The sequence below is a fragment of the Pseudopodoces humilis genome, chromosome 2, assembly GCF_049639895.1.
Source record: "Pseudopodoces humilis isolate 2021_Gansu_Grassland_sample_001 chromosome 2, ASM4963989v1, whole genome shotgun sequence".
In the NCBI taxonomy this organism is placed as follows: Eukaryota; Metazoa; Chordata; class Aves; order Passeriformes; family Paridae; genus Pseudopodoces; species Pseudopodoces humilis.
Window position 1 is genome coordinate 64,212,648 of NC_142201.1, and position 19,444 is coordinate 64,232,091.

General features: G+C 42.7%; 1 protein-coding gene across 1 annotated transcript; it reads right to left on the reverse strand.

Moving 5' to 3' along the window:
- Positions 1-7,464: 7,464 nt before the first annotated feature.
- On the reverse strand, positions 7,465-16,815 carry LOC148184865 (FRAS1-related extracellular matrix protein 2-like). The gene is made up of 3 exons (XM_088051294.1): positions 11,439-16,815; positions 7,772-7,861; positions 7,465-7,654 (listed from the first exon to the last, which is right to left on the reverse strand). Exons 1-3 carry the CDS (start codon positions 16,813-16,815, stop codon positions 7,611-7,613), a joined length of 5,511 nt encoding a protein of 1,836 aa, XP_087907420.1. The 3' UTR covers positions 7,465-7,610.
- Between the last annotated feature and the right edge of the window lie 2,629 nt (positions 16,816-19,444).

Here is a 19,444-nt window from a genome sequence, read left to right on the forward strand (position 1 = left end):
GTGGATTATTTTTAAGGAAAAAGCCTGTTAATAACTTACAGGGCTACCTTATACCTTGCTTGTCTCTCATCTGACCAGGTCAAATAAAATCAATGGCACTATTCAGCTCAGGAAAACAAGCGTGATTGAGGTTCAAAACTGGTAAACTTTGTTCCATCTCGGTCTGTTCTTTGAAAGTGTGATTACTCAGCAAGTGATCTCAGTTGGAAACTAGAAAACTACTATCAACAGGTATTGGTATTTGAGACATTCCCTTTCTATTCACCCAGCCCAACAGTTCAGGTCCTTACTCTGCATGGAAGAAAAGACTGTTGGCCCTGACTCAAGGAGAACTGGAATCAGTATCTGCTTGCTCTAATCTCTGATCTAAACCACCAGGCTAACTCTGGAAGGCACTGCTACTAACTGGCCTGTTTTATTCTGTGGAACATAGCAGGTATCACCAACAAAGGAGAAATACAGGGGGGGAAAAAAGAGAAGAGGAACAAATGGGGGAAAAAAAAACAAACAAAAAAAACCCCAAAAAACCCAGAATTTGTTGGCCCCACAGTAACAATACTTAGTTGAAACTGGAACATCAGGAAATATCCCAAAGAGTAATTAAGAGCTCATATACTTGGGCAGCAAACAGAAAATCAATACAAAACAGTCCAGAATGTAAGCAAAGGCACATTAGTGAAATTATGGTTTAAAAAGCCTCTCAAATGAAGGAAGGAATTGCATCCGAGACTTCCGTGTTTGGACAAAGTGCTCTAAGTTCTGTATAAGAGACAATTAAACCACAACTGACTTTCCTTTACTAATCCAAGGCAATATCTAAACCCACCCCTTCAATTACACTGCTTTTCTTTTTAATGAAAATTATTAAAAATCCAGGATGGGGAGCAGAGGGAAGGCTTTGTTTTTGGATAAAATTACCATTTGAACTCAAATAATCAAAACCAAACAAAAATTCTCTTGCCAAATCACAGCTACCTTAATTCCTCTCAAAAAATCATCTTGTTTCAACTAGACAAAGCAGACCTTTTCTGTGTTCACATTTGGAGGATAAGATGATATTCAATTTAGAAATGGAAAATTCAGTCATTTCCATTATTCAGTCTAAAATGCCAGGACAAGGAGACCCATAGAATAACTAGTAAAGAAGACAATAAAATTTTTCCACTGAGATTAGTAAGACTTGTACCAGACTTTCTATATGCCCCATATAAGCATCTCTTACTCCTGTGTATTTCCACAGATACTTAATTTTGCTGAGACCTTGCAGACACATTCACAATAATGTTCCCATTAACTCATTTCTTATTTACAGTAAAGTTTATTTTGATTTTTTTATATATATAAACTGTAGTGTCAAACTAACTATTTAAATCCCCTGGTAATACTTACAGTAAGAACTGTGACATGTGGAAAATTGTTTGGGCACCATCCTAGTGTATATTATAACAGCAGCAACAAGCCTGGCAATGGACCAGAATCCAATACAGTACTTGGCAAATGATGGCAAACAAACCACCAACAAGTGATGCCCTCATTTTTAAGCCAAAGATAAATGTAGTTGACGTGTCTTGCCAAGACTGGTATGCCCAAATGCCATAAGTGAGGTCAAGCTAGGATGCTGCAAATAATTTCCAATCATATTTTACCAGTTTGCTACTTTAAGAACTATCAGATATTCCATCCAAAAGGCCTGATACAACATTATTATTATAGCTCACCCAAGAAAACACATTGGCATTTTGGCTTTGAAAAACAGCACTGACAACTGTTTATAGATAACTGTTTATTAAACTGTTATAGTATTATATAATATATATACTATAGTATAGTGTTATAGCTTAATAATTAAAGTCAAGGGTGAAATATTATTTGCTCATAAATTAATAAAGCATACCAGAATGGTGAAATTCCTAAAAAAACAGTATTTGTTTAGCAAAACAAGGGATGACAGATGAAATAATTGTATTTCACAAACCTAATGGAGAGCTTTCTCTAGGCAGTGGAACGTGATTCTTTAGCAGAATTTCTTCCATAAACATATTTGGGAAAAGTCTATGAAATTTTCCCATAAATTTGGCTTAAAGTCTAGCTTCAGGGAATTGTTTTTGAAAGATTCTTGCTTCAATAGGATTTAGCCAAATGTTAGTACAGCAAAATACAGTGCTGTGTTAAGGCATTTAGGGATCTGTAATGAAAAGTTTAAGTACGATTTAGCTAATGATGTAAATCACCAGTTTTAGTGAGCCTTGGCTTTGCGATGCTCTGGCTTTAAGTCAGAAAAGCTGCCCCAAGAGCCTGAAATAAAACAATTCTTGTTTCCCTAGTGATCCTCACATTCCTAAACCAGCTATGAGAATCTGTCATTACTTCCCCTTTGAAACCATTCTACCCTTGAGGCAAGGTGTTGCAAGATATCATAGCAGCCCTAATGAAGCACTTAAGCACTGTGCAGAGAATGAAGTTAGGTAAGGGTCAGGCAGATTATGGTTCAAATTAAAGCTGAATGGGAAATTATCTGGGTTTTTTTTTTCAGAATGCTCCAGATCCAAAAGGCCCACATCAGAGTTATCTCATTTTGTTAGTCACAACAGGAAAACATAACGGAACTGACTGTAATGCAAAATATTACTAGTGTGGCACTAGCATCTTGCAACAAAAATGCTAAGGATCAACACAGAAATTTCTTCCATGGGTGCTGCAATCCTGGTTGACAGTTTCCCAAGCTTCAGAAGAGAGACAGGGGAGGAGGGGAACAAACACAGCAAACTACTGCGATGAGAGCACGAGTCAAGTAACAAGCAGGCCAAGAACAAAGTCTTCTTTTAAAAATATCTGGGAGCAGACCACTATTTAAAAGAGATGAACATTCCTTCACTGACTTTACATGACCTGATCTTGAACATTTCAGACTTATCTACAAAACTGAAGTAAAATAAAGAATTTTTCTTATGTGAATCAAAAGAGAACACAATAGCTGCTGTCTAACAGGCAGTTCACATGCTGCCACAGTAGTACTGATACCCAGTGCTGGCAGGGGAATGTATTTCACCTTGATACTGGCTCTGGAGGCACGGAGGTTGTGCTGGGGTTAGAGTTTAGTGCCAGTTTTGGGGTATGTTTGTTTTGCACTACACAATCAGCAGAATCTGGTAAAAAAATTGCTTTAAACCAGTTCAACCAGTTTCAGATTATTTGAAACAGCACCTTCCATGAGAAAATATCTTCTACAGAATGGATAGCTGGGCATTAAGTCCATATTCTTAGCCAATGATTATGACTTACTGCAGTGACAATAATGAATCTCAGACAAGCAAAGAATAAAGAGAAGGTAAACAACAGACTTCAGTTTTAACTCCATTTTCTGTGCCCAGTTCACATAAGGAGCAAAAATGCCTCAGACAACTCATGAGGGATATAGTGTAAAATTGTAGTGTGCAGTGTTCTGAAACAGGCACCAGAGCTCAGCACACTGGAGCTAATTTCTGTGTCAACTTTCATTCCATACAGATTAGTGTCACTTTGCACAGCTGAAGCACCAACTCTACGCAGTGCCATACACACATAATTTCCTCAAGATTCCAGTAATACAAACTTGCTGCAGAAACTGCAGCTTCTTAAAATTACCAGATATAAGTTAGTCTGTGAGTGTGTTTTTCACTTTTTACAAGGCTCAAGAATTTTCAACTGGATCTTTTTTTTCAGTCTAGTTAGTCTTTCAATACTGTTGAAACTTACATATCAGAAATATATGCAGGAGTTCAACTATCAGTCTAGATTTGCATTTTACATTCCCATGAGAAATAAAAATCCTGCGTTCCCTTATTCCCTCATTCCTTTATTAATCATTGAATTAAGAATTTAATAATGTAAACATCAGGATTCACCACTGTCACATGCTTGCACTTGCTAAGAAGAGTTTTTTCTCCACCTTCTTAATGGAATGTAGAGGCCACACTTGAGGAATGTGATTCAACTGAGACTATTTTGCAACCTTTGTGGAAAAGAAAATTCCACACTTTCTTCAAGGTTTTTGCGAAACTGGACTCATAACACTTTTTCAGTAGCAAAAGATCTCCACATGATTATTTCAAGATTAGAATTTTTAAAAAAATGGAAAGTAAATTCTTAATATGAATCACAGTGGTTTATTTCAAAATGTCACACAGCTAACTCAGCAGCATCTGACACACTGCAAAGTCTTCTTATTCTAGGTACAACAGAAGCATGGGTTTACCCACTTTATAGCAGATCATCTTGAGGCTATATCCCTATATACAAAGAATAAAAACACCTTTTACCTTTAAAAAAAACATTAGTTTTGATAAATAGGTGAATAGTGTTCAATTTATTTTACTTTTTAATTACTTTTATTGAAAATGCCATTTTAAGCCAGAAAAATCTGTACAGCCATACATTTGTAGGTAATTGATGCTGACAATAAGACTCTTTCAGAGCTTTAAAACTGAACCAGTTCTTCCTGGTGAAACCTCTAATTTTGGTTTGAATACAGCAGGCCTATGCTCTTGCTTGTTAATTATAGTCCTAAGGGCTTTCTTTCCTTTCAAATGGACTTCCTTTCTCTTCATATTGAGCACATTTCTGTTCTCTTTAGTTATCATTGCAAAATTCATTATGCGCTAGTTATAATCCCCAAGCTACTATTCATTTGTCTACACTTCAGTTTTCTCCCCTGGCCACTAGGCAAACAACCTTGTTCCAGTACCATATTTCATGCTTTCAGATCCCAGGTCATGCTCTGGTATGCAGCATGGCACTCACCTTACTCCCACTGCGAGAAGCAGAGCAGGCAAGGGGCCAAGAGCTGGCAGAGGGCTGACTTGGCTCCTTTCCCCTCACCTGCCCACCTAGCCTGCTGTTGCCCTAACTTGCTTACCATAAATACTACTGCATGTGAGAAGATAAACAAAATTCCAAATCCACAACACAGTTCACACCACAGCAGTTTGATGACTCCTTGTACTTGGTCTCCAGGCAATTGCATGAAGTAACAGCCTCGGGCCCCAGTCAGACTATCAACATTTAAAAGGCTGACAAAAGAGCTTCTGCATTTGTTTTTGTAAGTCATATAACATTATAATGTTATAATGAGCATGGCAGATCAGCCACCAAAAGACAAACCTAAGGAAAGTCATGCTCTTCTCCTATGTGCAGTTCAGAGACTGTGAACAAATACCACAGGACATGCAGAAAAGTATTTTACAGGCAACACTACAGGTCTAGGGCAAAAATAACTTTCTAATTTGTGTCACATGAAAAGAGAAGGAACTGCTGTTGTATGTTCCCCTTGCTGAGGCATGAAAACCTAGAAGATATAAAATACTTGGGTTGCAAGATGTGACTTATTTTAGGGTTTTTAAGTTACTTGAAATTACATTACCTGATTTATATGAACACATATGCATTCATTGAATCATGTTTTGAAATGCTTCTTGATTTGAACCAGTTCACTCAGGTACTACCATACGATTCAGTTTAATTGAAATCCCACTTATTCAAGTTATAGCATTAGGCACTGTAGGGTAGCACAAACCTGTTACTATTGCAAAAATCTTGATACAGGAGATGGAAGTCAGAAGTGTGGCTTCCTACAATGGGATGTTGATCACCTGTGCTTCATCTTTCACTCAGCTCTTGCGTGGAGTCTCTTAAAATATGATTTGGCTTAAAATCAAAAAAAACCTACACAATACCCTTGATACAACTGAAAGTCTGCCAAAATACATCTGAGCTGCAAAACACTGGCTTTGAAGTCTTTCTGAGGAGGGTGGAAATAGAAGTATATTAAATTGCTGGACTTTTCATCTGTTACAGATTCTAAAGACATTGCTAATAAATTTGAGATATTTCAGATAATAAACTACTAATGTTTTGATCATAACGTCATCAATTTCAAATGTGTCCTTACCATCTTCAAAATCAGAAATACTCTGAAATGCAACACAGCTCATTTTTCTGTCAACAAATAGCCTCGGGAAAGCAAAAACCATCTTACCATCTAGCTAAGTATTATCTAAGACAATAATGTCACAACTTCCAAAGGCTCTAAAAAAGTTTGCAAGCACCTTGTTATGATTCTTTGTATTCTGAAAAATAGCATGCTGTTACAATTGACAGGCTGTTACAACTCTGCTAAAGAGAAGCAGATGTGACAAGTAAGCTTTCTAATGAAAAAAAAATTCTTGGAATAGAGTTGGAATATATTAGGTGCAATTTGCTTTAACTACGTATTTGCCACTATGCAGTGTTAAATAGTACTGACACAAATCCCACAAATGTTGGTATCTCGAGGGGCAACTCAGTTTTAAGAACTGATGTTAAACAGCTCACTGAGAGCAAAATTTTATCAGCTTTAATTACTCCCATCACACAAAACCTTAAAACAATCTCAAGACTGAATATTTTTTCACCTACTAAACAAAAAACCTGAATATCATGAACAATGTCACCTTGTGGTGACACCTGCCATAAAAAAGTATTTCTATGAAAAGGCAGCATCCCATGCTCCATTTTTATATTTATCTTTAAGCTTCTCTAACCTATATCTCAGTGAAAAGAAAACATTTATGGAAAATAAGTCAAGTGTTGTAAACTCTTTTGTCACTACTCGGTCTCTAATGTCACAAAGATTTGCAAAGACATTTCCAAAATTCTGGGAAGATAGAAAGGTTTCCTCTGTGCTTGTCCAGCACAATAAACAGTAAAACATGTTTTAATATCTCACTCCAGCAATGGTAGATGGTGACAAAACTGTCTGGCCTGTGACAGGCAGGAAAAATCCCTGTTCACTGATCTTAATACCCTAAATTGGCTGTGCTTCTTGTGAAGCAGTAACACAAGCTGTGTTCATGAGCTGACAATCAGCTAACTTGAAGCATTCTTTCTAAGAAGTATATTATAAAATCAACTAATAAAATTCATTGCAAATTACTCATAGAGCTATGTATCGCATATTTAAAAAAGCATTGAAGTAACATAATCTAGACACCTGTTACCACACACAGGAATATCTACATGTAGGGATACCCACATCAAGTCAGACTTTGGATAGGGAAAAAAAAGCCCTTTGATACATTTTGTTTAACCTTTAAACTGTTCTTTCTTTATGCTTTTACACCAAACAAAAAACTCTGACATATTTCTCCCTCAAATGAGTACATGCCAGCATTCTCAGGGTTTTTAAAATAATTTTCTTTTGCATCCACCACAATCCCAGAAAATAACGCTACCCAGGAGAATTCACACCAGTTGCCTGACAAAGATCTTTGAGGATTCTGTTAAGTACATAGAATCAAAATTTGAATTCTACACAACAGGTACATGGTTTTGATATGAATAACATTTTAATATGAACAGTCTTATTACTAGAAACTTTAAAAAAGTAGACAACAATAACCATAAATGAAAAGTTTCTCAAGATAAAGACTTAGGAGAATTTATGTGGGAGCAGTCTGGACAGGGAATACAAAGGTAGAACTACAGAAAGTCCAGGTATTGAGTAGACTTACAGAATTTCACTTTCTTGTTAGCACAGGTTGAGGTTTTTTCATTAGGTGCAATTACCACTTTATTAAGACCTCTCTTCATAATCATCAGAAATAGTTCACAATGCAGGAAAACCATAAAAAACATGATACTGCAGAAGATAACACAGAATTCCCTCCATTAAATTCGATGTTCTTCAATTCTGAAAGCATATTTAAATTCTTTGTCTCTAAATAACAAGAAAAACTGAGATTTTAGGAGTACTCACCACCGTCTTCAACCAAGAAATGGAAAATGTCACTGGTGGCATTGTCACCCCCTCGTAAAACATAGCATATCTTCATATCATCAATATCAGCTGGAAAGAGTCAAGAAAAATAGACTTTATTTTAAATTATGAAGGTTGGAAATATTTTTAAAAAAACTTGACGTGTATTAAATAGTTTAACTTCAACAAGAGAGAGATCAAGGTCCTCCAGCAGAACTGAGGAATTTCAGTATTAACAGCATTGAATCTTTACAGATATCATTCATTCTCTCTCCCTTTACTTCCCCCTCCCCAGTGGTCTCTTTCCTTTAAGTTGTATTTACAAAAAGAACTGAAATGAAATTTAAAAGCATAGGCTTGACAGTCAGAACTATTTCATATTTTTAGTGGTCCATTTTCTTAAACAGAGGTGTATCTCCACAAAGATATTAATATTGATTCTGTCATTCTTTAGCCTGCAAAGTACTGTAGAGGACAGTTACAGTGATTGTCTGTTTTAAGAACCCAAATAGATGCAATTAAAGTAAACAGAAATTACTTCAGTAAGAAAAAAAACCCTGATGTACAATTTTGAGCCAGCAATTACCATAAAGTATGTAAAAGATAAACAAATATTTGCTAATATTGTTTTTTCTAGTTTCTAGGACTGCTGTTGGTAAAAACCCAAGTCTGATACCGTTTTCAAGAAAAAGTGTTAGAAATTAATCACATTAAAGTGGAGCTCAAGTACCACCCAAGTTCTCCTTGGATGTTAGGGAGGATGCATGAGTAAAAAGAAGCCAAAATCACTTTTGTTAGAGCTTCACAAAATCTTCAGTTCCAAAAGTAACCAGACATCTTTGAACGCAAACAAGTTAAGAGCATTATCAGCAAATATATGTAACTGAAGAATCTCTTCCATAAATGTTTGAAAGTTAAAGATCAAAAATTCATGGGGCTGTAAAGAGAATGCAAACAAATACTTCTTCATGCCAGTGAAGCACATAAATCTTTCATCCGGCAAACACACAAGTACTCAGCTCTGCTCACATGGGTAGCCTTATCAAGATCCATGGTTCCAGCAGACATAAAGAAAAGCACTTGAACTGGTGTTTGCAGGACCAGGACCACCTCATAAGAAAAAAAGGCTGCTCACCATCCAAAGACCTTAATTTTGTCAAAATAATTGCAAAGAATTACTTGTTCTCTGTTCCTTAAGAATGTGCTTGGAGTCACTTGAGCAAGTCTATGCCTTCCTTCCACAGCTGATTGGGTTGTGCTAGCTTTATCAAAACTTGCCTAGTTATAAGCACAATTCATAACCATGTAACTACATTGCCTGATAAAATTATTTTTATATTGAAATTCTCCAACATAATTTTAAAATACATCAAGCAAAATTTTCTATTAAAAAAATATAATTATCCCCACTAGCATAAGGCAAAAAGCTGTGTTCTAAGCAATTGCTCTGCCCTCTCCTTCAGTCACAGGAATCTGAAAAACCAGACTGCTCCTGCTGCCTGCACACAATGAATCTTATTACCTTACTCAAAGTGGTCAGGCTGCCTATTCATACAACCACAGGCACAAATCCAAGAAATGAGAGTTTGAGTATGGACTGCACAAACTAGCAAGCAGTTTTCAAAATTTTTGCAGGATGTCCTGAAGAGCCTCATTTGACTTCAAAGCTGTCCCAGTTTTGAGTAGAGATAGGATCAAATGACCTCGAGAGGTCCCTTCCAACATAAACTGGAAGACTCTAATGAAGTTTTACAAGCCCCAAAAGAACCCACATGTGTCGGTGAAATTGAAACTATTCAGCATTTTGAAAGAGGTGGCACATGACAGTATAAGAGGTCTAAAGAGAGGGGAAGATCAAAACATAAAAAGAAAGCATGTAACAACAGGTCCAATAGTCAATGCAGAGGCTTCACAAAGTCCACTGCAAAATCTGTGCTTACACTGGGATCATAATGAATGTGACAAGAGGGTCTTGCTTATTTCTGCCCTGAACATTAGACAATTATTCGTCTCAGCGTAGCCTAAGCATGACCTTCTAAAAGGCCAGTACTATTGAAGGAATTAAAATTAAACACACTCCTCAATCCAACACAAATTAAAGAGTGCTTGTGCTAGTACTGTCAGGGAACCTGTAAAGTTACACCACTTTCTGGGGATCCTCACTACCTTTAAAACAAACCTTCCCTAAGGATTGCATTCTTCTTACCCAGCTTGGGCAGCCCCAGAATATTAAGACAGCCTTCATGCCATATGGCTCCATGGCCAATTCAAAGCCAAGTAGCAACTTCATTTTGGTCATCAGACAAATGTATGCCTGGCCACATGGCACAGGAGGGAATGGAATATGTACCTCTCCCAAGTGCTCCCCCATCCTAAAAAAAACTATCACTGTTCTTCTGCTTTCAAGGAACACCTGTTCTAGTAATTTCACATTCTTCAATGTAAAAGAAAACCCACTAAAATAAGTCATAATCTGTTTATTTGCTCACTTCCTTTCTCCTTTGTTTCTCACTTATTCTAATAACACTCAATATTACTCGCAGCTCACTACTGAAGCCTTACAAGCCTTAAGTAATTGTGGTGGTCCCCAAAGCTTGGACACAGTTTGATCTCTTATCATCCTTTTTTTTTTGTACTGGCAGTGCAAAATTTAAGCTATGTCAGCCATTGCACTGCTAGTTGAAAACCAGAAAGATTTGGTATATTTGACAAGAACATTGCTGCTGCTGGATATGTGGGATATGTACCAGTATGGGCTCTGTGAAATGAAACACAGCCAACTGCAAATGTTCACCTCAAGCCTTTCCACCTACACAGCCCAGCCTGGCTGGGCCCCTTTAACTCTGAGCATCCATGCTGCTGGTGCTGTTTGCTCATTCAACTGCTGCAGAAGGCTGCAAAAAAAACCTAATTTCATTGTTAGTCAACTAGCCATTAAGTCATTGCAAAGTAACATGGAAAATTCTCCAGAGAATAGCTAATTGTTCCCATTTCAACTGAAGTTACTTCACAGCCTTGGGTGGAGGCTTTATTTCAGAATATATATAACACGTGTGGTTTTTGCCCTGTTTATACCACCAGATATTTCAGTTCCATGTAAAAAGCACCACTGACATAATTTTTAAATGTTTACATTACATTTTAATTTACCACAAACACTTTGTGGTAAAGAGTTGCATAATTAAGGCAACAAATGCACTCTTAATATATTATTTCTCACTGGTGAGAAATTATTTTGCTTTTACAGTTAGGCATGCTTAGACTGTACAGAAACTGATACCCTAGCCATTAGTTAATAATAGTCTGGCCACTCCCATAGCATTTTCTAAATAAAACTGGTTAAAGAAAACGCCTTCTCTTAAGACGTACAGCCCAATTCTCCAGTCCAAACTTCTATCACTATGACTGACAGAAAGTGCAAATCACAGTTATTTGGACTAAGCTCTCCAAAGAAATGAAGCTCCTTTAATCAGGGTTTATCCACCAGACCACATTTCCTGTTTAAAGCTGTGATGGATGTAATAAAAAATAAACAGATGTAAAAAATAATGAAGCCATTATAAATAAGCTCATTGTCAGAATGCTTCTCCCATCAATTATTATAGAATTTAGCATGAAAAATAATGTTTCCAGTCATCTAAAGAAATCACATGAAGTATTGTAGTACCTTGGGTGAACTGGCTGATGCTATGGTTGCCTTTCCCCAGGTGAATCAGGAAGCCATGGCGTGGACCTTCTGTGATTCTGATCTTAAGAGTAGCATGTAAACTGTCCCTGTCTTCCACTTTGAGCACTTTGTTGGTAATCAGAAACCCGATGTGACCTGTGGCCAGAACACGGAGAGTCTGAGCACCCTTATTTATTACAACTTGAGGTATACTGTTGTCCACAGCCATTATTCGAATCTTCATAGTCTGGGGTTTCCTTGTTTCAAAAACAGTATTGGGAAAGACATAGAAATCAGTATGAGTGCCATCTGTAACAGTGAAAGAGAAACTATCCTCAGCTGACTCTGAGCCATCATGTTTGTAGCTGATTAGATTTTCATTCAGATCTTGTTTAGTGAAGGTGGTGACTGGTTTGGAGTTATTGAACATGATCTGGCCATGAACTGGTATTTGAGTGATGACAAATTTTAGCAGTGTGTCAGGTGTATCTCTGTCTTCTGCAGTCAGCTCAAATGGGGTTATCAGTTTGTATTCATTTTCACTCACCACCAGGTTATGGATTGTGACAACAGGTTTCTTATTGTCCACATCACTGATAGAAATTCTGAAAGTACGAAACACAGGGTTATAGCCATCAGTCACCTCAAACTCAAAGCTGTCCATTTTCACCTCGTCTTCTGAAGTATGAATGTAATAGACTTTATTGCCTGCTAACAGGAGTTGAGTGAAAGTGGAGATGGGCACCCCAGGCTGATCTGTGCATTCAAGATGGCCACGAACGGGTGGTCTGGTAATGGTGAAAACTAAGTTCTCATCTGGACTATTCAGGTCACTGGTACTTAGCAGATCAGTAGTAAGGGTTACCTTCCCTCCTTCCTTCAGAGAGACTCCTTTGCTGATGACGTCTGGGAAGACAATATCAATGCTGCCTATTGTCACGTAAAAGTAGCGGTCAATGAGAGGATTTATTCCATCTGTTACATCAAACTTGATAAGATCACGAACTCCTTGTTGGCCAAAATGCACGTATCGAATCAAATTTCTATCCACTTCATCTTGGGTGAAGTTCATTCCCAGGGTGATATTCTCAATTCCACCTGAAGGCTTTATCCTCTGCAAGAGGCCTTGTCCTGGCCCGTAACTTATAACGTATGTCAAGGTTTTGTCTTCAGAATCAAGATCAGTAGCCTTCAATATTCTGTTATTAATAGTTCTAGTTTCCCCTATTTCAATCTCCAAACCATCATTGATGGCCATTCTGGGCGTCTCATCATCCACAGGAATTATCATGACGGGTACCATTTTCCTAATGGTGTGTTTACCATCCGTGAGTTGCACCTCAAAACTGTCCGCCCTCGTCTCAGAGTCGTCATGTTCATAGAGAATGTTGGAGCTCTCTGTTATCTGATCCAGAGTGAAGCTCTCCACTAGGACAGTTCCATTGACAAGCTGGTTCACAATGTGGCCGTGCCTGGGAAGCCTGGTGATTGTGAATGTTAACTCATCAGCAGGGACATCTGCATCAACTGCATTGAGGATAGGGGTATCAACAACCAGGCTCATGCCCTCCATCACAACAAATTCTCGCAGGAAGATTTCAGGCTCTTCGTCATTGACCGGCACAATAACAATGGGGAAGAAGTGCCTCTGGGAAAAGTTGATTCCATCAGAACAGCGCAAGGCAAATCTGTCTTCAACAGGCTCTACACCCTTATGTATACTCTGGACATAAAAAATATGCCCTTGGCGGAGGTCCTTCAAGGTAAAAGCACTTACAGCTACACCTGCCCTGGATTTTTCAGATCCTGGGGCAGGAGAGATGTTCTCTACATACCCAGACGTGGGCTGAGCAACAATTGTGCATAGTATATCGTCACCAGGGGTATCCACATCTTCAGCCCTGAGGTGAGCAAGAGTAATAACCCGTTTGTCACCTTCCGTCACCATGAACTGCTCCCCCACAAAAATCTCTGGAGCTTGACTGTCAACAGGAAGAATGGTCACCAAGACTGAAACTCCTTGAACAACATTGCCCCTGACACGCCATTTCTCAGAGAGGTCAGACAAGGTAAGGTTGAAAGCATCCTCTTTGGGCAGAAGGCCTATTTCACCACCAGTGTGAGCATATACCACAGTGCCATCCAGCAGATCTCTCTGGGAAAATCTCTCTGCTGGAACCCCTTGAACCAGGATGCTGCCATGCTGAGGAGGATCCTCTACAATGAAGGTCAACATAAAGTCATCTGTATCCTCATCTGTGCCCTGAATGACACTAGCTGTGATTTCAGCAGCACCATTCTCCAGCACATCTAGGTAGGAACCAAGAGTGCCCGGGGGCAGCCGTAGTGTAGGAACCTCATCATCAACTGGATGCACACTCATTTTCAGTGTGATAGGCACAAAATGAACCCCATCACTCACATCAAGCCTGCAGGTATCACTGTTGGTCTCAGCTCCACTGTGCACATACACCACTCTCCCTTGTCTGATATCCTCCAGGCCAAAGATACCTCCTGGAACCAGACTGTACCCAGAGAGCTGCAACTGGCCATACCGAGGAGCCTGGGTCAGGATAAATCTGAGACGGGCAAGTTCAGTGTCCGTGTCACTGGCATCCAGCTCAGTTGGACTAAGGACATGGCTGCCTCCCTCAGGCAAAGTGAAGCCAGTATTAGTGATTTCAGGAGGCTGGTTATCCACAGGTTGCAGGTAGATGGTGAAAGTCCCTTTGGCTGCATTGCCAGCCGCATCTTGCACTTGATACTGAAACTGAATCAAATGAGGGGCCACCCCCAGCTCTTCCTGTGGGGGGAGGTATGAGATCTTGTGATGGTTGATCTGGGCTTGGGTGAATTGCGTAACTTCCACAGAGTGATCCTCAGTAAGCACAAGGGATCCAAGGCGTGCTCCATATGCATCGGGAGGGTGATTGGAGTCAGTGTCAGTGGGGGGCTGGATTACTGTGTAGCGAAGCTCACGGTCCCCTGAGTCCTGATCTGTGTAACACAAGTGCTTCCTCCGCAGAGGAGTCACCTGCTGCTCTGCAACTATTAAATGCAGGCTGCTGCTACTATGGAGCTCTGGGGCTAATCTGTCTACAGGATGTACCCTGATCACGAAAGTCTGTGGTCCAGAGCGGTTGGGTGGGTCATTGTCATCCTGGACTCTAAAGATGAACTGGTCCAACACAACCCCAGGGCCAGGGCTGTGAGCCCCAAAGTGATGGTAAAAGAGACGCCCTTCCACAATGTCCTGTTGCAGCCACTCTCTCACTGGCTTTTCATAGATGAGGGAGCTCCCTGCTACACCTGGTACCTTCCTCCAAGAAAAGCCCTCCTCCTCTTCCTCCTCTTCCCAGCCAGGAGGTGGTTGTGCTTGACGGAGCAGGAGCCGCCCAGCCACGGGGCCAGACTCCACTGTGAAGAGCAGGATGGCATCCTGCGAGTCAATGTCAGTGGCACTAAGAGCTCGGGTGGTGATGGGCACTGTTTCACCCTCAGCCATGGCAAGCCCTGTGTTAGCATTAAGTAGGGGTGGCTGGTCATCAGTGGGCACCAGGGTAATGGGGAAAAGGAACTCAACGCGGTGGCGAGAGCCACCATCTTCCAACCGCAGCACAATGTTGTCACTGAGTGGAGACTCGCTGCCGTCATGCTGGTAAATGACTCGGCCTGCTGCCAGCTCAGCCACTGTGAAATGTTTACGAGGGGCGGCAGATCCTGGGGTGTCTTCCAGGAGAGTGAGGTGGCCATGCCTCAGCCCTGCCACCACACTCACCCGCACCTGCTCAAGGTCATCCTCGTCACTGACCACCAGGTTGGGACTGGGACCTGGGCCCGAGAGAGGCCTTGACTGCCCCTCATAGAGCACGAGACCAGTGTTGCGGGTCACCACAGGTGCCAGGGTGTTCATGGGCTTCACCACAATCACGAAGGCAAAGGGCTCTGAAGCAGCACCCTCTGGGTCCAACACCTCCAGCTCAAGCTCAAAGAGCCGCTCCCGATCAGAGTCCTCCATGGGTGGCTGATAGGCAATGCGCAGCTCCCGCACATCCCGCTGGCTGAAAGAGGTGACAGGCAAGCTCCGGTCGTCTGTGCTGACCATGTGGCCTTGGCCAGGACCAAAGGGAGAGGTAATGTTGAAGAGCAGTAGATCGGGTGGTGACTCTGCATCCTCAGCTGACAGCATGTCAGGCGTGAGGGCGGTGAGCACGAACTGGTCCACCTCCATCATGAGCATGGCCAAGAAGCTGGGTTTGGGGGCCACGTTCTCAGTCCCGGCACGGATCCGCACCAGTACCTGGAAGTACTCGCGCTTCAGCAGTGCCCCGCCGCCCGCCGCCTCCCGCAGCTCGGCCACCAGCGGCACCAGGTCGCGGTTGGGGGAGCCGCCGGCGGCCGTGTGCCGGTAGCGTAGCCCCAGGCGCAGGAACTCCTCGCAGTCCCACATCAAGGACGGCATCGGGCCGCCCCCCGCCGCTTCCCCGCCCCCGCCCGCCGCCGGTGGGTAGTTGAGGATCTCTCCGTAGCGGGGCAGCCCGGCCAGCAGCGGCAGCAGCCCCACCCGGCAGCGCTGCCGGCCCGGCTCGAAGGCGAACTCCAGGCTGCGGGCGTCCAGCGGGTTGCTGGTGCCCCGCAGGCGCTCCACGGTGAGGGGAAGGTTTCGGGTGACGATCTCCAGCTGGGTGAAGAGTACCTCCACCTCCAGCACCAGGGGCAGCACCAGGGCGCGGCTCGGCGAGTCGTAGCGCAGCTGCAGGCGGACGCGGTCCCGGGCGGGGCTGCGGCCGCCCAGGTGCGAGTACTGCACCTCGCGGGCTCCGAAGTCGCAGGGGAAGCGCCGGGGGCTCAGGCGGCCCGGGCGCTGCCACAGCGGGTCCTCGTCCAGCACGGTGAGGTGGCACCGGTCACCCGGCTGCACCTGCAGCACCAGGTCCCGCGTGGGGTCCAGCCAGGCGGAGCGGCCCAGGGGCACCCGCAGCCCGCGGTTGGCCACCACCACGGGGGCCGCCTCCGGCGACCACGGCGAGGAGACCGCGGCGCTCCTGTCTGGCGGCGGCCCCACCGCCCCAGCCCAGGCGCAGCCGGCCAGCACCAGCAGCAAGCCGGCCGGCAGCCGCCGCTGCCCGGCGGGGAGAGGCTGCATCGTCCTTGCCGGTGGAGAGAAGCGTCGGGAACCTCCGGAGCGGCCGAACCGCGGCCCCAGTTCTGCCGCCGCGGCGCCCCTCACTCCGCGCACACGCTGCGCTGTGAGCCCGCCGCGCTCCGCTCCAGAGGGGAGCCCCGCGGCCCGGTAAGCCCCGCCCCGCACCTCCCAGTGACCAATGGGCACCCGCGCAGGAGTAAAGCCGGCATGCACGATTGGGCAGAGCTGCATGCCAATCATACAAGTTACGAGAGGGGCAGGGCTCAGAAGCCCTCCTTCTCTGCTTCCCGCGGCCGCCCAACAGGTTGCGGAGGGGAAAGCGGCGGGATGAGCCCCGGCGGTGCGGGAGTGGGAGGGCACGGATTGCTCTGCTGGCGCCAGCCGCTGCGGGAAGGGAACCCTCCTGTTGGGCGGCTGCTTTCCCGCAGCGTAGGAGCGCACCTCTGCCAGCCCCGGGAGCGGCAGGGGCTCACCGCCGCCCCCTGCCCTGAGCTACCCCGCTCCCGGCCGGTCCCCGGGGGCAGAACTAAAGCTGGGCTATTCCCGGCTCGCCGCCGGGCAGTGCTCGCGTTTCCCGTCTCCTCCGGGTGCCGGGTGCCGCCCGGGTTCCAGCAGCGGCAGGAGCGGGGCTGCCCGAGAGCCGGGTCCGAATGCGGGGAACTGGAGAGAGACAAAAGTGCCCGAGGGAGAACGGGACGGGGCTGCGGCGGAGCTGCCTGCCGGCACCGCGGTGCTGTGCGCCGCAGAGAATATTGGATAAATATCCCGGGGGCAGAAAGCATCAGTTGGTACCAGCTAGTGCCCGGTGTCACTCCTCGGAGGCGGCGAGTCACAGCAGCGGGTGAATGAAAGCCTCACGGTACTTGTGCCACCTTGTGCCTGCAGTTAAAAGCACATTAACGAGAACCCGAACTTTGAGTTCCTTGTCTTGTAAAATTCCTGATTCCAGGCTCTGAGTTTCGATTCAGCGTGTCTCACAGTTGATAACATTCTTGTTTATGAAATGTGATCCACGCGCTGGTATAAGAAAGGTTTCTAACAAAGCGAAAAATACGACAAAGAGACATTCAAGGACAGCACAAGGCTGTTTCGACATTCGTGTGATTTCTTTATTCCTTCTTTTGAAATTATCTTTTACATTATCCTTCAGTGATGGAGCAACATTGTGGCACGATCTTGCTTTCTGTATGGCAAAACTCGAGTTTGGGGTTTGAATTTTGTGGTGTGGGCACAGTCAGCTACATTCACATTTAAGTATTCTTTCTAATAAATAATTCAGCTTGGTTTGGGGTGGGGGGGACATCAGTAAACACCTACACTCAGTTCTACAACACTAGATTATTGTAGTTTTTGATAAATTTTTATCTTTTGCTACTGACATACCTGTGTAATACTGCTGAAAGCTATTTTATTAAAGAAGTTTATATAATAGACTTACAGAGTCCGATGGTGCTTCAGGGAGTAATAATTCTAGTAGTTAGATATCTATCAAGTTAAGCAACACTAATACTATTTGTCTACCCTTATGAGACATTTGCCCTGGATTTCAGCAATGAATGTCTTATTTGTAAGATTCAAAGAAAGATATTTCGATTGAGTCCTAGGCATCAATGACCAAGGCATTCTAACTATTAATTTTTGAGATATTTTGCTGTGTCTGGAAAAAAATCAAAACATAGTAGAGGGATGGAGTTGCCCCATGTGTCACACAGAAATTTCTTATTTTCTATGGACACAAGGTCTGGTTCTTTGACCTCTATTATCTCCACCACTAAGTAGTAAATATCCATGTACAAACAGCAGAAGTCCTCTTTATTTTTAAGAGTTGCTGTCTTGTCAAACAAGTCAGCTCTTGTGCCACAGTCCAAGTACAAAGTGCAAGACTTGCTTTATTTCTTCTTCTTTTTTCAGGACACATAAACAAAAATTCTAGATTACAGAATTTATGAGAATTTGAAAGTATTTTCCTTGGCTTGTGCCAACACTTGTATTCAAATTGTACCTGAAGAAAATTCATCTTGGCTAAGTTTTGCTAATAACAAATTAACTTGGCTAATAACATAGATGTAAATCCAAACTGTTCCACAAATTGTCCCTGAAGTTAGTGTGACAAATGAGATTTGGGCCCAATAACAAGTCCACTGATCTTTTAAAATAAATTTTTAGTGAATAAAGGAACTGGTATTTGACCAGGGGAGAAAGCAAATACATGTCTTTGCATGAAAGCTTGAAGTTTTGCTATATTACTAAACTTTATTTCCAAGTCTAAATAGAAACAGAAAGATTTAGGGCACAGAAGACCACCTCATTTAACAGAGCATTAATAAGTAAATGTGTGTTCTGGAAATCTAGCGATGAACATTTCCTCTGAAAAAAATTAAAAACAAAAAAATCCCTGTGAGGTTCAGCAGGGTAAATCTATATTTTAAGACATTTGCTTATTTTAAAAAGAGTGCAAATATATTCTTATTTTAAATGCAACCATTCCTGGGGGCATCTGGCTCCTGCTTTTGATGATGGATCAGAGATGCATATTTCTTACTTGAAACCTACACAACTCACAGTCCCATGTAAAACACACAGAAGTTTACTGCTCTCCAAGTCTTCATTCAAATGTATAGTTATCAAAGACTGCCCTCTGTTGATAAGGAACAACCTTAACTTCTAAACAGTAGCAATGACTGAGTTTTGTTAATACATTACTTTTCATAGCTGTTTTGTTCTGAACGATGTAAACAATTCCAGATACACTCTTCAAATGAGTTAGTAAAAATTAAATAATTTCGGTTCTTAAATAGTGGTAAATGAGGCAAAATATGACATACAAATGACAGGGGTTTTTAACATTTTGCAACAGTGT

What these genes read in the sequence shown, in the direction of transcription:
- LOC148184865 (XM_088051294.1), bottom strand. Translation starts at nt 16,815, where the DNA reads ATGCAGCTCTGCCCAATCGTGCATGCCGGCTTTACTCCTGCGCGGGTG. An exon ending in CATCAGCCAGTTCACCCAAG is followed by an intron (nt 7,862 to 11,438) that starts GTACTACAATAC and finishes GACTCTTTCCAG; the next exon opens with CTGATATTGATGATATGAAG. An exon ending in TTTCTTGGTTGAAGACGGTG is followed by an intron (nt 7,655 to 7,771) that starts GTGAGTACTCCT and finishes TATCTTCTGCAG; the next exon opens with TATCATGTTTTTTATGGTTT.